This window comes from Melanotaenia boesemani, chromosome 15, assembly GCF_017639745.1.
Source record: "Melanotaenia boesemani isolate fMelBoe1 chromosome 15, fMelBoe1.pri, whole genome shotgun sequence".
In the NCBI taxonomy this organism is placed as follows: Eukaryota; Metazoa; Chordata; class Actinopteri; order Atheriniformes; family Melanotaeniidae; genus Melanotaenia; species Melanotaenia boesemani.
Genome location: NC_055696.1, coordinates 8,718,075 through 8,736,339, shown reverse-complemented (window position 1 = coordinate 8,736,339; position 18,265 = coordinate 8,718,075). Strand labels below are relative to the sequence as shown.

At 37.9% G+C, this 18,265-nt stretch overlaps 1 protein-coding gene across 2 annotated transcripts in view; it reads right to left on the bottom strand.

The window, feature by feature from the left end:
• Positions 1–593: 593 nt before the first annotated feature.
• Positions 594–18,265, bottom strand: part of zbtb20 (zinc finger and BTB domain containing 20) — a 115,687-nt gene continuing 98,015 nt past the window's right edge. For both annotated transcript variants that reach the window (XM_042008221.1, XM_042008220.1), the window contains 3 exons: positions 15,123–15,289; positions 12,495–14,015; positions 594–9,142 (listed from right to left, as the gene is read on the bottom strand). In XM_042008221.1, the coding sequence (XP_041864155.1) occupies positions 8,607–9,142; positions 12,495–13,995 (2,037 nt within the window). In that variant the 5' untranslated portion in view covers positions 13,996–14,015; positions 15,123–15,289 and the 3' untranslated portion in view covers positions 594–8,606. The remainder of the gene's footprint in view (positions 9,143–12,494; positions 14,016–15,122; positions 15,290–18,265) is intronic.

Sequence of the window (18,265 nt, the reverse complement as noted above, 5' to 3'; positions counted from 1 at the left end):
TGTTAACTACCTTTACTACAACAGCTCCACTTCTGCCAAGTTCAGAACTAGATCCAAGAAATAATTTGTGGGGAAAATATCAAAGTAGTATAGCAAAAAAAAAAAAGCCAAACAAAATGTACACATATTTAAAAGGACATCTCAAGTGCATGTTTACTGAAGCATCTACATACATGATATGGCTGCAAAAAGCCTGTAAGCTGAAAAAGAAAAAAAAAAAAAAAAAAAAAGAAAGCTGCTTTTTATCATTCGGGTACATGAAAATTTCTGATTTACAATGTTAAGATCTTCGGCCCAGGAACTAAACATTGCCTAAATTACAGTAATTCATTTTCCTATTTTGAAACCACAGGATGAAAAGTATACAGCAGATTCACCACAAATCAGACCTTACAGTGATGAAATATTATCCATGACCAAATATAAAAATTTAACAAATGCTTTACATTCTTCTTGCACATCATGTGTGTTATTACAAAAAAAAAGAAAAAAAACTTTGATAAAAGATAATTAATCGTGTTTTTGGACCACATTGATGGTTAAATCCATCTTACATTTTGGTTTCAACATAGTTTTTTGTTGTTTTTTTTTTAAATCTTGTGGTGATGGCTGGCTCTGATGCTTTCTTGAATTCATTTAAATGTGACTTGAACTGTTGAGGCTAAATGCTGTGTCATTTTTCTCTTTCCTTTTTTTTTTTTTTTTTGTTTTTTTGGCTTAAATAAACACCTCACAAATATGTGCAAACTTAACATCTTGGTCCATCTCAAGTATAAATGGCTGAATGTACTCTAAGTCACAATGTCAGATTATTTTTTCTGGGACAGCTTTAAAATATTAGACAGTGCCAATATTTGAAGAAAACTGCTCTTGCAAAAAAAAAAAAAAGAAAAACAAACCTATCAGACAAACCGAGATGTAATCCCACATGAAGGTGAAAAGGTGTACGCTGATTTGCTAAATGTGATGTTTGTCTGTGTGAAAGACATAACCAATGATTTCTGAGTATTATGATTTGCCAGAGGAACAATGCAACATTTACAATCTTAAACATTTTTCAACATGCCAGAGTTTACATCACAGCTACTGTGTTGGATTCATTTTTTATGTTTTGTTGCATTTCTTATAAAAACAAACAAACAAACAAAAAAAAACTATTTTGGTCTACAATAGGCAAATTAACACAACCACAAAACTATAAATAACTGATCCAGGTGACAAAACACATGCGCAATTTCACAAGCACCCTGCCAAGAGAAGAAAAATAAAGAAATAAAAACTACAGCAATCAAGTCCAATCGCAGGAACCCCACACACATTAAAAAGTTAATTTCTCCAAAACTTAAATTATCCTAACCTTCTTTGGTTTGACAAAACAAATTTTATCCAGAAGAGTTTTTATTGTCTATGTAACTCCTAATGATTAGCATGGCCCTGCTTTGCAAATCACCACCCCTTTATGAACGTGTTAATCAAAACCTGCAGTGATGGCAGAGACAACGAGCTTTGACTTCTCTTTTTAATTAGTAAAATTAAAATTTTCTCCCTAATAAAAGAACGCGCAGAGATACAGAGTGATATCACGGTTTGTCTATGAAACCAGTCCACACAAGCATAAGGTGTGCTCAAAGCTTAGGAGGCTTGTGATCTCGTAGCAAAATCTGAATGTGAATAGCACGGTGTGATTAAAAAAAAAACAAAAAAAAAAAACAAGAGTTTTGGGGGAAATATTAATTTTACTTGACATGGGTATGATTGAAAGTATCTGTATCACATAATGAAATATGCAACAGATTTTTAAACCATTAAGCGCTGGAAATTCTGCATAATATTGTGTTTCTTAAGTGTGGAAAGCAAGTGCCAGACTAGGAGTTGGAATGCGCTGGACTTCGACAGGAATGCATTTTTTTTAGTTACGCTGCTGCACACTTTAAAACTTAATTGTCTCATCAAGCTGAACTAAGCCAAAAAAAGACTGCACTGACTGAGAACACAAGAGGCTTGGTGTTTAGTCTTCTGAGGCTAAAACCTGTCTGAATCCTCTCATTACTGTGATAATGAAAGATTCGGTTATCGTTGGGGGGGGGTTTGCTATGTTAAAAACAAAGTAAACCTCTACAGGAGAGAGCAGGACAGACAGGACTGTATGCTTCGGACTAATCTGAGATGATGTCTAATTAAAAACATCATGGATAGTGGAATAACTGCATGTTCTGAGAAAGCTTTGCAGTGAATATAATCTAGTTGTTGTTATAGCTTTATTCTTAATATAGCTGTTTGTAAAGCTCAAAAGCTAAACATGACCTGGATATTTGTAAAATCTAAACAGATGCTGTTTCTGAGTATGTCAGAGTGACGGCTGGATGACAGGGACTAGCTATATCACATTGCCTATATCTTTAACGCTTCATTTCAACATTACATGTCTATGAAACTATGTGTGTCTTTGTTAATCATAGCTGTTTTCTCCTATTTATTTGAAAACTATTCTTTATGGAGGATTTAAAGATTAAAAAGACAATCACTTGCTTGTGGTTTGCCACGTGAGTCGTCAAAAAAAGTCTCATATTAAAAGGCTGTCTTTTTGCTTTTCTATATTTCACACTTCTAATTTAACAACAGTGGTATAATTTAAAAGTGCACCCCTCCCAGAAATTGGCAAAGCAACTAAACTGGAGAAGGTTAGAGAGAAAACTGTGGTAATTAGTCCACTGGGGACAGAATAATAAGCCATCCCAAAACCTTTTATATTGAAGCCACTCATTCCTAAAACTTGATTTATGTTTTTCGTTTTTTTTTTTTCTTTTTTAAATTCTAACGTACTTTCTGTGAATTGTTTTCATGCTGTTCTTCCAACCATTTACAGACCGTTGTGGATGCAAAACTGTGTTCATCTATAGCCAAAACGCTCAATTTGAAATATCATTCTGTCTCCAAGTTATATAAATCAGCCAATTGAGTGTTTGATTAATAACTATTTTCCTTTTCTTTTTTTCCACCCACATTGCTTGCTTGCTCTTTGCAACTTCAATTTGTAAATAAAATACAAGGATGTCAGGTAATACAAAACTTAAATGATCACTGTGGGGAAACTGGGCATTGGCTTGCATGTGTAGCAGCCTTTCATCAAAGCACACACAGTGTACTTATGAAACCAAGAGAGCAGGTAAAAGCAGCTTCCTGCTCCTACAGACTGCAAACCATCTCATTCATTAAACAAAAAAAATAGCACCAGTGGATGAAATTACTGCCATGCGCATAGATGTTTTTATAATCTTCAAAATGGCAATATTTACCAACCAAGAGATTAGAAAATATCCAAAGACTGAATTTTGATTTTTACTGAGACTGACAGGCAGGTGTGTAAACTCCTCCTGCTGCCATGCAACTCCCCCTGCTGCTTACATATTGCCACTACCCTTTTTCTCCAAACGTACAGTACTTTCCAGTATATGGCTTGTTTGCAGATGGCAAAAAAATGAAATTTATACATATATATATCTAGATATATATATGTACGTGTGTGTGTATGCAAAGAGATAGAGAGCAATGTGAACGAAAAAGAAAATATATTTAGTAGTGTGTTATCATCTAAGACTACTCAGCATTTACAGAGTTTACTCACACCAGGCTGTGATTGCATTTTGAATCTTTGAATCCTCCAGATGGTTAAAAATATACATAAAAAGAAAAATAAACTTGCAGATGAAGCTTTTACTGTATATAAATAAAACATTTCAGGTATTTTAAAGGGTTCTCTTAGGCTGCACTCGCAACCAACGGGTTTCAGCAGTAATAGTATAAATAGTATATTTTTAATAGTCCATTGTGTATATACTGTATTTGTGCAATGTAGGAGAGAAAAACTATGAATATTTTGTATAGTTGCAGTATGTACTGATAGGCACTTGATAGGCATATTCCCTATATCACAAAAGGTATTGTATACTCTCGCTGCAGTTAGGATTTTATCAAACTATTTGAAAACTTTCTCTGTGTGGAGATGGTGACACTTAAAATATATATAGAACATTTGTAAGACGTTATTTATCTCACTCTTAGGTGTACTGTGGAAGGATGAAAATGCAAGTTACGTATTATCTGGATGGTGTTTTCTGTATTCTACTTTTCACTTTCTGACTTGCCTAAATAAAAACATCTGACTTAAAATGTGTGGAGACAGACCGAAAGATTAACACAAAGACAAACACATGCTTATCAGAATTAAAAACGACCCTGTTCTTCGCACAAAATTACCTTAATCATTTCTACCTTCCATTTCCTTGTTTCATTGTTTCATCCCAATGCAAAGCATATAGTAAACGGCAAAAAATAACCAACAATCCTTTATCCAGTTGCATGAAGCTATGATCAACACCACTATGGCCACCAGAGCAAAAGCATGGGGAATCATAAAATAAATAAATAAGTTTAACAATTTATTAAACTTACTGCAAGGACAACAATGTACTGTAGACCCTGTGTCTCTACGCTAAGATAAACAAAACATAAACAGGAATATATTTGAAACACAATACAAACAGCTGCAGGCTCAAGGCTATCATCTACTTTTTCAAATATGTTTTATTCTGGAAAATATCTGCACACTTTGCAAACAGAAAGTCTATACCTACAACTAGAAGAAGCACATTTTAGATAAGGACTTATTTTTCTGGATAATGTTGCAACAACTTTTAATCGACTTTTCTGCAACATCGAGAGAAGAGAATTAAGCACCACAACGAGAAGCCGAGGAAATATAAGGAATATATAACTATGGACAGTGAAGGGCACGTGATGCTGATGCAGCAAGGGGAGGGTGGGGTTACGCTGTTAGCACATTATGACACACTGGAGCAAAGGTTCTTATCCTTCCAAGCCTGGTCTGCTATCACACACCCTATGATACAAGAAGTCAACCGAAGATGGGAGGAGTTTTTAGCCCTCGCCCAGCTCACGTTAAGATTGGCTACTTTTGTTATTCCAAAAAAATGTGATAGAGGAACATTTGATAGTGTAATTGTGAAATTAAATATTTAAAAAACCAACGTCAAGCTACTTAATCTACTGTTTAGACCAATGATACCACAAAGCTGGTTGTACTCATCTAGCTACAGTCAATAGTGCATTTGATAAATGTGTTCACACAAATACGTAAAATTTAGGTGCCATGAAGGAATGCTAAATTACTGAATATACTTATTGCACTGAAACAGTTCAATTCAACATCTCTGCCTTTTGCTGTTTAAGAAGTGATGATGATAGTTTGGCAGTGTTTCACTTGAACGGACAACAAACACTAACGCCATGAGCTGTGTGCCATACAAGTGGCAATATTGTTGGAAAGAGATCTCGGCAGTTGCTTACATATTCTATTTAGTGCATTGTCTGTTAAGGCATGAGATTACCCTCCACGTGCTGTGTAGAGACAAATATAGCACTAGCATGCAGCAAAATTGCCATCCTGGCAACAACAGCTACAAACAGGAACCATACAGTTTAGGCTTATATACACACCACAGGGACATGCCTAATCAAATGTTCAGTAATGTGCTACTTTTACTGAGGACTAACCTCAAATTATATATATATATATATATATATCTATATATATATATATATATATAGATATATATATATCCTTTAGCTAGAGAAAAGCCAAATTACAGAATCACCACAAGGTTCTATCAAACGGACTCTACACAGCTCTGAAATGTTCAACCTCACTTCTCCAAACTGGTACAACAAAGTTGACAGTACTAGACCTAAGCTTTAGTCAAATCTCAGAACAATTGTTACAGGTGCCTTTTTAGCCCAAAATGTTTGGAGAGCTGTTTCTCATAATACCAGCGCTGCATATTGCAAAGGAAGCCCTACAGTTGAGATATTCCACTTATCAACTATTTGATTAGGCTATTTACCACACACAGACACTCACAGACATACAAACACCAAGGAAGGGACATAATTGTGTACAAGTGATAGACAGATATCAAAGAAGCTGCATTCCATCACCTTCCTAAACCTTTAAACTCACACAAAGTTGTTCTAGGAAACACATATCATACACACACACACACACGCACACACACACACACACACACACATTATAAGAATATTATTAATGATATAACAATAGTCAATATTAGAGGAGTTGGATGGGAGTTGTTTATTATTACTGTTGATGTTATACTGTTTATGTTGTTTGGCTTGGATGTTCTCATAGGAAAATTTTGCACTTTTTCTAAAGAAATGCAATCAAATAAACTCTTATAGGGAACTGAATCCATAGAATTCAAAGTTTAAAACACAAATGAGCACACATAATAGCTTAAATAAAGATAAATGCTTGCATTAAAACGGCACAAGAATATACTGTAGGTATCAGCAAGCGATAACAAAAGCCAAGAATTGCTGAAATATTTGATGAAGAAATTGGAACAAAGCTATTCTATTAAATGTGAACTCTACAACCGAATGCAAAAAAAACAAAAAACTTTTTCTTAAACTATAATATCTCTGTTAACAGTAGTGCACTTATTGGTTTAAGCAGTGCAACATATATGCAAGAAAATAATGCAGTCCATTTATCAAGATAAAAAAGTGTTTTTTTTTTTCATTTAAAATTGAATAAAAGAAAGTTCATTTAAGGAAAATGATTAAATATTAAGCACAGGCATTTTAAGAAAATGTGCAAAGTAGCACTGTTTTTTTGTTGTTTTTTTTTTAATTGACAGCTGGTCATTTAAAGACCCACGTATGCAGTTCGTTATTCTCTTAATTACACAACTACGAAAGTGTTTGCTCACTTAAACAAGCAAATCCTTCAGATTGCAGTTGCAGGCAGTTGCATGTGTGTGTCTGTGTGTGACTTATTCTGAATAAAAAGCAATATAAAATAATTAAAAATATTCAAAATTAGCCATAAGTGATGCGATGCATGGATGACAACTTGCACAGACAAGTCTCCAGGTGTATTCTGTATTTGCTGTGTCTAGGTATTACTAAATCAGGAATGTAAGCTATTGTCTACACAGTCCATCTGCAACTTGTGGTATATCATGAAACAGTGTAATATCGATTGATGGAGTGACTTGTTTTGGTTTCAGGCTGTATTTCCTTTCAAAACGCTGCATGCCATTTGAGCCCTCAGGGAGAGTCAATACATGAAGAGTGATGCACTTGCCTCTCACCTGCTGAAATAGCTTTGCAGTTGTAATGAACAGGTAATGCGCGCCTTCTAAGAACGGTGACTATTTCTTTTGATTTGAAACTTGATTAAAATTAGATTACCCCATCTTTCACAACACTGTTCCAATCATCAACTAGCCTAAACCCACAAAAGACTGTAAATTTAATTATGACATTATGAACCATGCAGGCTGCTCAATGCCAACAACAGTTGAAGTGACAAATCTTTTTTTTTTCCAAATCTATATCCCATAACAGTCGGGTGCAAGTTGAAGAGCAGCAGTTATGAAGAAAGAGTTTAGTCGCATATTTCAGACTGCCATAACTGTGAATATAAAAGGCCAAAAAAAAAAAAAAAAAAAAATCCTCAGCAAAAAAATCATCAGCAAAAGGATCTTTCTTTTTTTCTTCTGTTTTGCAATGGAAGAGGTTTACTAGCCTTAACAGTCTTTTAGGGTATTAAGTGGCAGTGTATGCAAATGAGTTAAACTCCAAACTTCAGAAAAAAAGAAACATATTTTTGCTCAAATACTGTCTCATCAACACGCCAAATTTAGTAAACGTTATCTTGATGATTAAAATACATGGACAATAATCAGAAAATACATGAGGAATAGCTTTCCCCATCCTCTCTGACAGGAAGTTACATTTCAGTAAAATGATTAAAATTGGTACCTTGACAACAGCTGCATTATAATCCCTTAATACCATAGGAATAAATAAAACCCAGTGTCAAATTAACTACTCTCCTTTTTTTATTTGATATAAGAAGGCAATCTTGTGACCATCAGTATTTTTAGAGGGAATATGTAGCCCAACCCCAGATGACTTTTTTTTCTTTTTTTTTTTTTCTTTTTTTTCTTTTGTTATTGTCATTGTAAATTATACCACAGTAAGCTTGGACATCTATAGTTTCCAAACTGGTCAGTATGGGTTCACAACTGCCATGATTTATGTTTCATGGCAATGTACATACACACACACACACACACACACACACTCACACACTAGAACAACAGACAAACATATGCAAATACACAAATGCTCAAACATATTTGCTCATTTATAGTCATTCAGACTTATCTACACTAAAGGTGTGTTTGTGTGTATGTGTTTCTTTCGTAGGCCTTTCGGTAGTGTTCAACACATAAATCAGTATTTTAGGAAAGCATACATTTAGAGGCCTGTAGTTAGGATCCATCCAGTAGATCAATATCAAACTACTAAGCCTTAAGGCCACCATCTTTTTTTTTCTTTTAGAATAACAGAAAAAAAAGAAAAAACCTTTTTTTTTTTTGGGAAACTTAATGTGCCAGTGTCTATACTCATTACTCTTCATACCTCAAAACAAGAAAAGGAAAATCTAGTGCCATTTTGTATGTCATTCTTTTTTAAAGAAGTTTATTTATCTGTACTTATCCATCGGAGACATGCATTCGCATGTGGTCATTGAAGTGCTCCATTTGGTCGAACTTGGCAGGGCAGACGGAGCACACGTAGGTGGTCCCTTCTTGGCAGCTTGCTTCTGCAGCTACACCCACTCCTGTTCCTACCCCAGCCCCTACTCCAGCACCCCCACTTACTGGCATGGCGAGGGCCACCACTCCAGGTCCAGGCTCAGGGACAGCCATAGGTATGGGAATGGAAACTGGGCCCTGGGTACCTGCGCTCCCTGACAGCCCTGTGATGGCGCTGGCTGTGCTGTGCAGGGCCATGTGCCTCTCCAGCAGGGTCTTGTGTGAGAACTTCTTCTTGCAGATGTAGCACTCATAGGACTTCTCTCCACGGTGCAGCCGCATGTGGACGTTAAGAGAGCTCTTCTGGGTGAAACGCTTGTTGCAGATGCTGCACTGGTAGGCCCGAACCCCTGTGTGTGTCACCATATGTTTAATTAAGTAATCCTTAAGGGAGAACGAGCGCCAGCAGATGCTGCACTGATGAGGCTTCTCACCTGGATGTACATACAAAACAAAAAGCATTCAAGGGTTAAATGAGTGGATAGGAAAAGTGCCTCAAGATAAAAAGAAAAAACCTAGCATTTGTTTTCTATTTTTGGACGACATCTGAATGAATTATTGAAATCTTGTGATGTAACTCTGTTGCCATGTGTACAAATCTTTTATACATAAAATGAGGCTTTCACAGGCACCATAGCTGAATGTTAAATTTATGCTTCAGTTTTAGAAAAAAGTGGCATATTTGCATCACTCCTGGGAAATTGTTTTGAATCTTTACCTCCCCATTTGATTTCCACTTCTTTTTCTAAAGCTAATTTAGCTCCATCTGTTCATCGTGTAAACAGCCAGCCTGATGGGGGCATTCACTGAAATGTCAAAATCTGTGTGGTGCGGTCACTTTTAATGAAAGATTTCAGGGTGCTTATGTTGCTGTGTGTAAATCAGTGCATGTCTGTTTATTAAAGACAAAAAATGGAGCAAATTAGTAGGCTAGTTTGGAACTGAGTCAAGACAAATTTAGATTTTTTTTATTCTCCTGGAACACAGCCAACAGGCTCTTGGTACCACATAGACAATGTGGCAGGATCATCTGACTTGAACTTGTGTAGAAACATCAGGAGCCTCAAGCCAACAATGTTACTTTTCCAGTACAGGAACATACCTCAGGCTAGAATTATTTAAACCTGTACTGGCTTCGTTTTGGTTATGCTTACACTAAGAGCTGCATGCTGCAATAGTGTAAAGGCAAGGTTTTTATTATAGGTAGCCTAATGCAATTATGGCAATGTAAAGACTATAAAACCCTTTCAAAACAGTGCATTTATAAAATTATAGAAATATATTTACAGCAACAGAAAAGTAAAAGAGTAAAATCTGAAAACCTACACTGAAGCTATTTTAATACAATTCTGAAACAAAATAATTTATGTAACTATCTGAAACTGCTGCCATTTTCTTATAATGCAAGTTCATGTTACATAAGAATAAGTGCTGATTTATGGGGTGGAAAATATAAACATTAATAAAATACAAGGACAAAGCTAATGGGTAGAAGAAGAGCCTGGTATTACTCCAAATAGCACGGGAAGAGTTGAGCCATGCGAGCTAATGAAGTCCTGTATGTCTGTTGTTTTCTGCTGCTCTGAATGAATTAATGAGAAGCTTCCTGCTTTGATTTAATGAAGCCAATAATTGATACTATTGCTTTATTACTTTTCCCCTTCATCTGATCCAGAAGATGGTCGGATTTCAGGGCCACATACACATCAGCAGTGTAGTGCCAGAGCATACTGTACACACTGTAACAGGTATGACTCTCCTGCTCAAACCAGCATATCTGCATCACAGTGAGTCATACTATTGAAAAGGTGCCTCTATGTTGCTGACAGGTTTTTGATTGCAGTAAATGGCATGTTTCCTCTGCAGCAGCTATCACTAATATTGAGTCCACCATCTTTTAACACATTTGACTGGGGTGCAGTGAGTTGCTTTGTGAACACTTGACACATTTTGTTCATTTTCTAAAGCAATGTGTATGTGTTAGATGCACTGTATTTACCCAGGAGCCTATGTTTTTTATTAATGACAGTCACATTCCTTAGATTCTTACTAATATGTGCATTAAAAAAAAGCAACTGTAATCCATCATTAGCTGTGTGGAATGTTCAGATCAAGTCTATCCATCCATGATTTCTTCTTTTCAATACATCAACTCTGATTCACAACTGTGTAAGTAGCTGTCATACAACAAATGCTTCTGGCCATGAAATGGACTGAAAGGAATAATGATGGCTGTTTGAGTAGGCAATTTTTATCGAATCTTCTAATTATATGATATTTAATTCTTTCTTTCTGTGATGATGATTTCCCCAGTATGTGATTGATAGGGCCGTCATTGCGAGGAAAAAGCAGCACGCAGAGAATGATCTGCTGCATGAGAACTCTACTAGCATTGTACGTTCAATACAAATGAAACAAGGATGCTAGTCAGCTGTGACCTAATGGATGTAATTGTTAGGGCAATTTTTACTCAGGTTTGTAATTAGGTTAATTAAGTAAATACGTGATTTTTCCTATATTATTTAATGGAAGAAATGTGACTGTTGCTGTTGGTGAAATAGTCACAAAATGTGAAACTGAGCTTCTGCTTCGCATCTGGTTTCAACTCTATACTGTATACTTTAAAGCACATTGTTAGAATTTAATAAATCCACATACTAATTTGAACTTGATTTGCATGATAAAGATGAGCTCAGCAGATTTAATCAGTTCTGTTTTTAATCGAGATAATGTGCTTTCCTTTTGATAGGATGATTTAGGAGAAACCAAACATTAAATAGATAAATAAAATAAACATAAAATTACCACAACCAAAATAATAAATATGAAAAAAAGAAGGATCTGGGCAAGCACATTTGTCTGTTAAATTTGAGTGTGAGGCAAAATTGAAGACAACACACCAACAGAAGATTGGTGAGTGGGACAGGCTCTGATCGTCTATGTTCATCATAATCAATAACAAACTATCAATATATTAGTTTTGTATGGTTTATATGGGTCAGCGTAGTTAATATTGTAACAGAAAGTGACACTTTACATGAAACTATCATGTTGATACTTTGCTCACAAAATTAGTTCAGCTGAAATAAAAATATTGTATTACTGTTGTAGTGACATTTACAGAGTGTCATTGAACATGTCAGAAGCTTAATCAATGCAGTGAATGATGACGCATCTCTTTTAATATCTCTGATTGGTTGGAAGTTTAGGGAGTGGTTCTCTTCATGTTTTCAATTTGTGTGTGTATAAAGAAGACGGAGTGATTTGGTAAGGACTGATTTTACAGCTGTTAGTGGCTAATAATGGAGCTTGTTTGCTTGTTTGTTGTTTGCGTGTTGCAGCCCACAGCAGTCTGTATCTTCCTATTAATAAACATCATCAACAACACTGGACACTGGATCAGACTTTATCATTCAGAATCATGAGGCCAATTTTTTTGTGGAATTGTGGAAATGACTTATTTATATGGTGGAGAATTCCTATCCACTCCTTCAACAGATTGTATCAGGACGACAGTAGCTCATGAGGGACAAATTAAATGCCATCTCAAGAGCCTGCTTTTTTGCTATTTTTAACTTCTGACCATCACAGTTTTGGGGTACTGTAGGTTGGTTGTACTTTGTGTTCCCTGATGTCTCTCAAATGCATCTCAAATGCCAAACCTTGGTAGCCTGTCAACATCTGGCCCAGCTATGACTCACAGTAATTATGACTAAAACAATCATTTAATTGAGCTTTGTAACTTGTATAAAGTTTCTTAATTTCAAATGACAAATGTTGACTTACCGGTATGGACAAACATGTGTTTGACGTAGTTCTGTTTTGCAGTAAAGGTTTTACTGCAGAGAGTGCATTCATAGGGCTTCTTTTCCCCCTGACCAATCCCTCCTGCAGCCTGTTGCTGTTGAGCTGGCGCTTGCTGTACCGACATGGTGTTCGGGTATGATGGCATTGCAGGAGGCGGCACTGCAACAAATTGGGGTTGCTGTTGGCCAGGAAGGTAAAGGAAAGGCTTGTGGTCTCTAGCCGGCTGTGTAGGAAAGAGTGTGGGCAGGAAGGTGCTTCCAGCAGTGCCCATCACTTGGGAATTGCTGGTCACGGTGAGCGGCATCCTCAGATTGCTGGTGTGTGATTCTATCTGGCGCATGTACTGCGACATGGGACTGAGTTTGATTGAATTTGGCAGGGGCTGCATTATGCTACTGTCACTAGTGCTGTGGGATGTGTCCCCATCTTCTGTCTTTTGCACCTGCTCTGGGGACGAGTCATTGACCTCTATCTGCACTGGAGCTCCTTCACCTTGCTGCATTTCTCCACCACCTTCTCGACTATAGCCCGTCAGGTACGACTGCTGCTCCATGGTGTCTGGCTCTGTACTGATGGAGGAGCTCACCCCTGAGTCAAAACTTTCAACCTTGGATTCACTCTCTACACCCTCACTGTGGTCAATGTCATCTTGGCAGTCCCCCATTTCGTTATAGCAGCTGTACTCGTCTTCGGCCTCCTGCTTTATGTGCATCCCTCCTGTATGTATACGTACCGGTCGGGGTTGTTTGCGGCAGTGAGTGGACTCTGCTGTGGACATGAAGCGATCGACCTGCTGAGATCTTTCCTGGATACGGTTTATCCAGGGTGGATCTTGAGACTGTTGGTCCTTCTGAGTACTTGAATCATAATTTGCTGACATAGGGTTGATGTAAAGGGGGCGCTCGCGGGTGCCGTTCTGCAGAGACAGGCCCGGGTAGGAGTACAGGGTAGGGTATGCACGATCTACATTTTGCTGTGATGTTGCTTGCATATAACCTGACTCTGCATCACTGCTGGGCCCGGAGGTGCCAGACTCTGGAGTACCACGGGGTGTTTCCTGACCAGAATCACCTGGTATAACAGGGAACCCTCCTGGACCTGCCAGACCCACATTCTGGGACACGATGCGGGTGCACTCATCGATGACGGTCTTAATTTGAAGGATGCTGGCAGCAGTGAGAATCTGAAGAGCCTCCGACTGAGATACTCGCAAAATCCCACTGTACATGAAGTCAATCAGCTTCTGGATGGACTGAACTGAGACCACAGAGGGGATCTCAATGTCGCTGTAGCCCAAGAGCAACTTGTCCTGAAAGAAGGGGCTTCCAGCAGCCAGCACGCACCGGTGAGCTCGCAGCATACTTCCATGGATCCGAACAGTCACGTCACAGAAGTGCCCACGGTTGCGCTGCTCATTGAGGGTCTCAAGTACAGAATTGCTGAAGTTGTGAAGATTGATGTTATGAATGCGCTCGGTCATCCCCTTGCAACTGCTGTCACCTGCAGGTAGAGAGGAACACACCAAACTGAAAAAGCTCGACATACACAATCATCGACAAGCTGAATTAAATGAAGATTTTAGTAGCAATAAATTTCTGCTCATATACAAACTGAAAACAACAGCTGTGAGTATATGCATGTCGAAAAGAAAATGTAAAGAAATTAATATTTAATTCTACATGATGTGGAATCCAGTCAAATAAGAAATGTTGCTGCTTATTGTTCTAAACAACCATAAGACAGATCTTGAAGGACTGCTAAAACAATAGTAACCAATGGTTGCTTCCTCAATCTAGTCTAAAAATAGGAGAGATACAAGTTATTTCAACATCTGAACTAATTTCTTTTCTCAAGCTGCTGGTTAAAACTTCCACAAGGATGATTAAGATGGTTCCCATCTAATTACTCCAAGTTTCTTTTATTTGGTGTTTTTCTGCAATTCCTCCAACCACCATTAGGTGGTGCACTGGCTTAGAGGACAACATGCTTCTTTTGTCAGCCATGTGTTCACCATGTTGGTGCTTCCTAACTATCCTTGGAATACACTAAATGTGACCCGGCTGAGCAGAGTGGAAGATCACTTAAGGCGGTTCTCTCCTCAGTGAGGTGAAAATAAATTTTAATCTAAATGAAAATGAGATAGGAGGAAATTGTGAAAATTATAAATTTTTCTGTGCTGCAAAAAGTAAAGAGCTGGCATATAAACATACTGGAGTAATAATCATGTTTAACAGATTATTGGACACCTCCCTTAAAACAATCTTTTAAAAATGCCTTGCTCCATTTGATGTTGGAAAAATTTCAAAGGCGTGTAAAAAATAATATATTATTTGTTTACACTCAAAGTCTCAATGAATGAAACATTTAATTATGAATGTTTGGCAGCATGGAAGACATCACTACTGTAGAAATGAAACCTCTGGCACACATTTATTTTGAGCTTCTTGCAATTAAACCATATTTGACAGTGACAGATTGGTTCGTCCAGTGAGGAAGAATTGAGCTAAAATTTGTAAAACATCAAATATTAATTCTTATACAAGACATGGTTACTTAAAGTTATTCTTGGGAATGAGAAAATAAAAAGAGAAACACTCCAATACTCACAGTTAGATGACGTTTTTTTTTTTTTTTTTTTTTAAGAAGATGCTTGTGAGGCTGGTGATGAAGTGCGGGTCAAGCTTTAATTTGCTGGTGGAGATGGCTGATCAGAGGCCTGGTGCTAGGCAAGGCTGTCAGTCCTCTCAGTCCAAATCATATGTTGCTCTGCCACACTGTTTGGAGAGGAAAGAAAAGACAAAGACAAATCTTAATGCCACATACTGCCTCGTCGATATTGCCACTCCCTTAATGAACCCCGAGCCACAGTAACAGGAATATCTGCCACAGGCGTGCTGCAACAGATGTGTGAAGAGTTTTTACAGCAAGACGAATGGACGATCCGGTGATCACATGACTACAAAATTACAAATCAAGGATGAAAATAATATTGCCGTTGGAGCTGGTTCTTTTCACAACAGTTATCTGAGCTGCTGGACAACAAAACCACACCCTTTCCGAGAAAAAATTAGACCTTTTTTTTCCTCATTCATTTACATAGGGATCTTTTCTAAATATTTTACAAGAGATCTCAGTCACACTCACTGCATCTGTGTATGTGTTTCTTGGTCTTTTGCAGGTTTTAAATCCACAAATTAAGCCATAAAACCTCTCACACAGATGTAAAGCAACATTAAGACCATTTAATAATAGAAACGAGTCAAATATTGAATACACAAGGCAATCATTGAAAAACACAAGAAAGGCATTCAACAACATAAAGCATGTGATGTGCTGGTTTGGTGACGCTAGAAAAGCCAGAAACAATTGCCCTTATATTTTACAAACACATTAGTATGTAAACATTTGACCCCCAAACTGGCAACATGATGTAAAACCAGTCTCAATAAAGTCACATACTATGTTATCATTTATGGTCGGGCAAGCAAGAAAAATGCATTGTACTAATGCAAAATGTCTTTTTCAAACATATTTCCACTTATTAGATCCACATTGTTCAAAGTGCTTTCAAGTACTACAAGCACAGCAGTTATTAAAAGTACCTGGAAATTAGGCAACATGTTTATTGTTAATGTGAGTTCAGCACATATTTCCAAGAGTGATATAACTCAAATATTTTTGGTGGAAATTCATTAAAAGACATTTAGTAGCAGCTCTGATTGCTACAAAACCAACATCAAGTGCTCTGTAAAATGCCAGTTGCTACGCTAAGCTGCTAAATAAGCAAAATGGGGCCAGGATTTGACAAGACCTACACATTAAGTGTTGACAGAATTTTTTTTTTTTTTTTACAGATTTCAAGAACTCATGAAGAGTTTTCCCCCACCACCCCCGCTTTGAGACACTGAGGCAAAAACCCACAGATAAAAACTTTGAAATTTAAAACAAGCGACCTCTGTCTTGTCTCCACACACTCTTGGTGCAGAGAAGGATTTCTTTCTGTAGGCATCCTCTTCTGATTTTCTATGCCAATGTAACAGATACATCTTAGACAAAAGATGTGCCTCAAAACTGATGATTGTATCTATATTCTGGTACAGAAAAGCACAATATCTGTGAAAAAGCAGTTAAGGTGTTATTACGGAAACTGCTGTTTTCACAGGTTAACAGGCCCCAGTTTGAGAAGTACTGTAATGTGTGTTTGTCATCTAAAATATTTTATGATTGAATATCGACAAGTAATGGCATGTTTAGCAAAATACGGTGCACACTAGACACTGAAACAAACCATTCTGTGACACAGCACATGGTCACGCACACATATTAGTTAGGTCAAGATAAAAAAAATGTGTTTGTAAGTGGACTGCTTAACCTTTATATTTAAAACAAAACTCTAAACCCCTTCCTTTGTCTTAGCAATAAACCTAAAATAACTTATCCAGCAGAATAAGCTGTTCAGACTGGCTGGACACCAAACGTAAGCCTTGTTCCTGTTTCTAGTCCACATGCTAACCAAATATAGGTGTAACTTCACCACTTTTAGGGAAATAATTCTGAAATAAGTTCACCAAAATTAAACCAAGGCAAAAGCCATATTTCAAAACCTTGTGATTATCAAGCTGTACACACATGTGCATGAATCCATTAGAATGGAAAATATTTGACCTTTTTTTCTTTTTCAGCAGGGGTTAGCTTAAGAAGCAACTGTATCCTACTGCCACAGGCCTTTTTTTGTTTCTACATTTAGACAATGCAAACATGTGTATATGTTCGCTCTATGGCTTCCTTCTCCCATCTAGACATGCAAATCCACCTGCCTGAGGGGTAAAGTGAGGTGAATGCTGGCAACAAAGAAGTAGACCAAAGGAAGGCGGCTTCCATTGCCCAGACTGCCACTCACAACCGTGATTCCATTTTAGCCGTGACACAGTGGGTGAGCAGCAGCCAGCGCCTACCTGCCGTGAATTCTAATCAGTCCAGGGGTCTGCCCCCCCCCCACACCCCTCACACCCTGCCTTGGACTAAAGGGGCTGATGATCCTTCAAAATTAATTAGATCCTTGTAGGAGGCAGCCATTTTCTTTCACTTGCTAATACTCTGGGAAAAAAAAATTAATTTACGAATGAAACTACATTTTGTGTGTACCTCCCTCAGTCCGCCATATTGATTTCTTCTGTGTCTACCTGTTTCCTGTTTCATCATGTTGAGGCTCTCACTGTCTTTTCCTCCATATATCCATCTGTCTGTCTGTGCACCTCCTCCTCCGTCCTTACAAAACTCCCCACCACCGCCCCCCTCACCCCACCCCATGCCTCTCAGGCTGCATCTATGCTCCCAGCTCTGTGTCTGCCTCTATGGAGTTTACTGTCAATAAATCCCCAGAGGTCAGTTTGTCTGCTGGAAATCAGACACAATGCTTCAGACCGCCAATGCAATGCATGCCTCGCTGCTGCCGCCACAACAAAGGCAGAGGAGGGGTGGTGGAGGAGGAGGAAGAAGAGGTGTGTGTGTGTATGTATGGTGGGGGGGTAAAAAAAAAAAAAAGAAATTAAGACAGGGAGATGAGGCTTGTAGCTTCACCAGCCAGACTCCAGGTTAATCAGCTGCCTGCATTAGGTGACAAGCTCCTGAAATACACTGCATCGAATTGGACATTAGTTAATCAAGAGGGGTGGGGGATGGAGGGGCTTGGGCGGGGGGGGGGGGGGGGGTTAAAATGGTGAGGATGGGGGATGGGGTTGAGAAGAGAC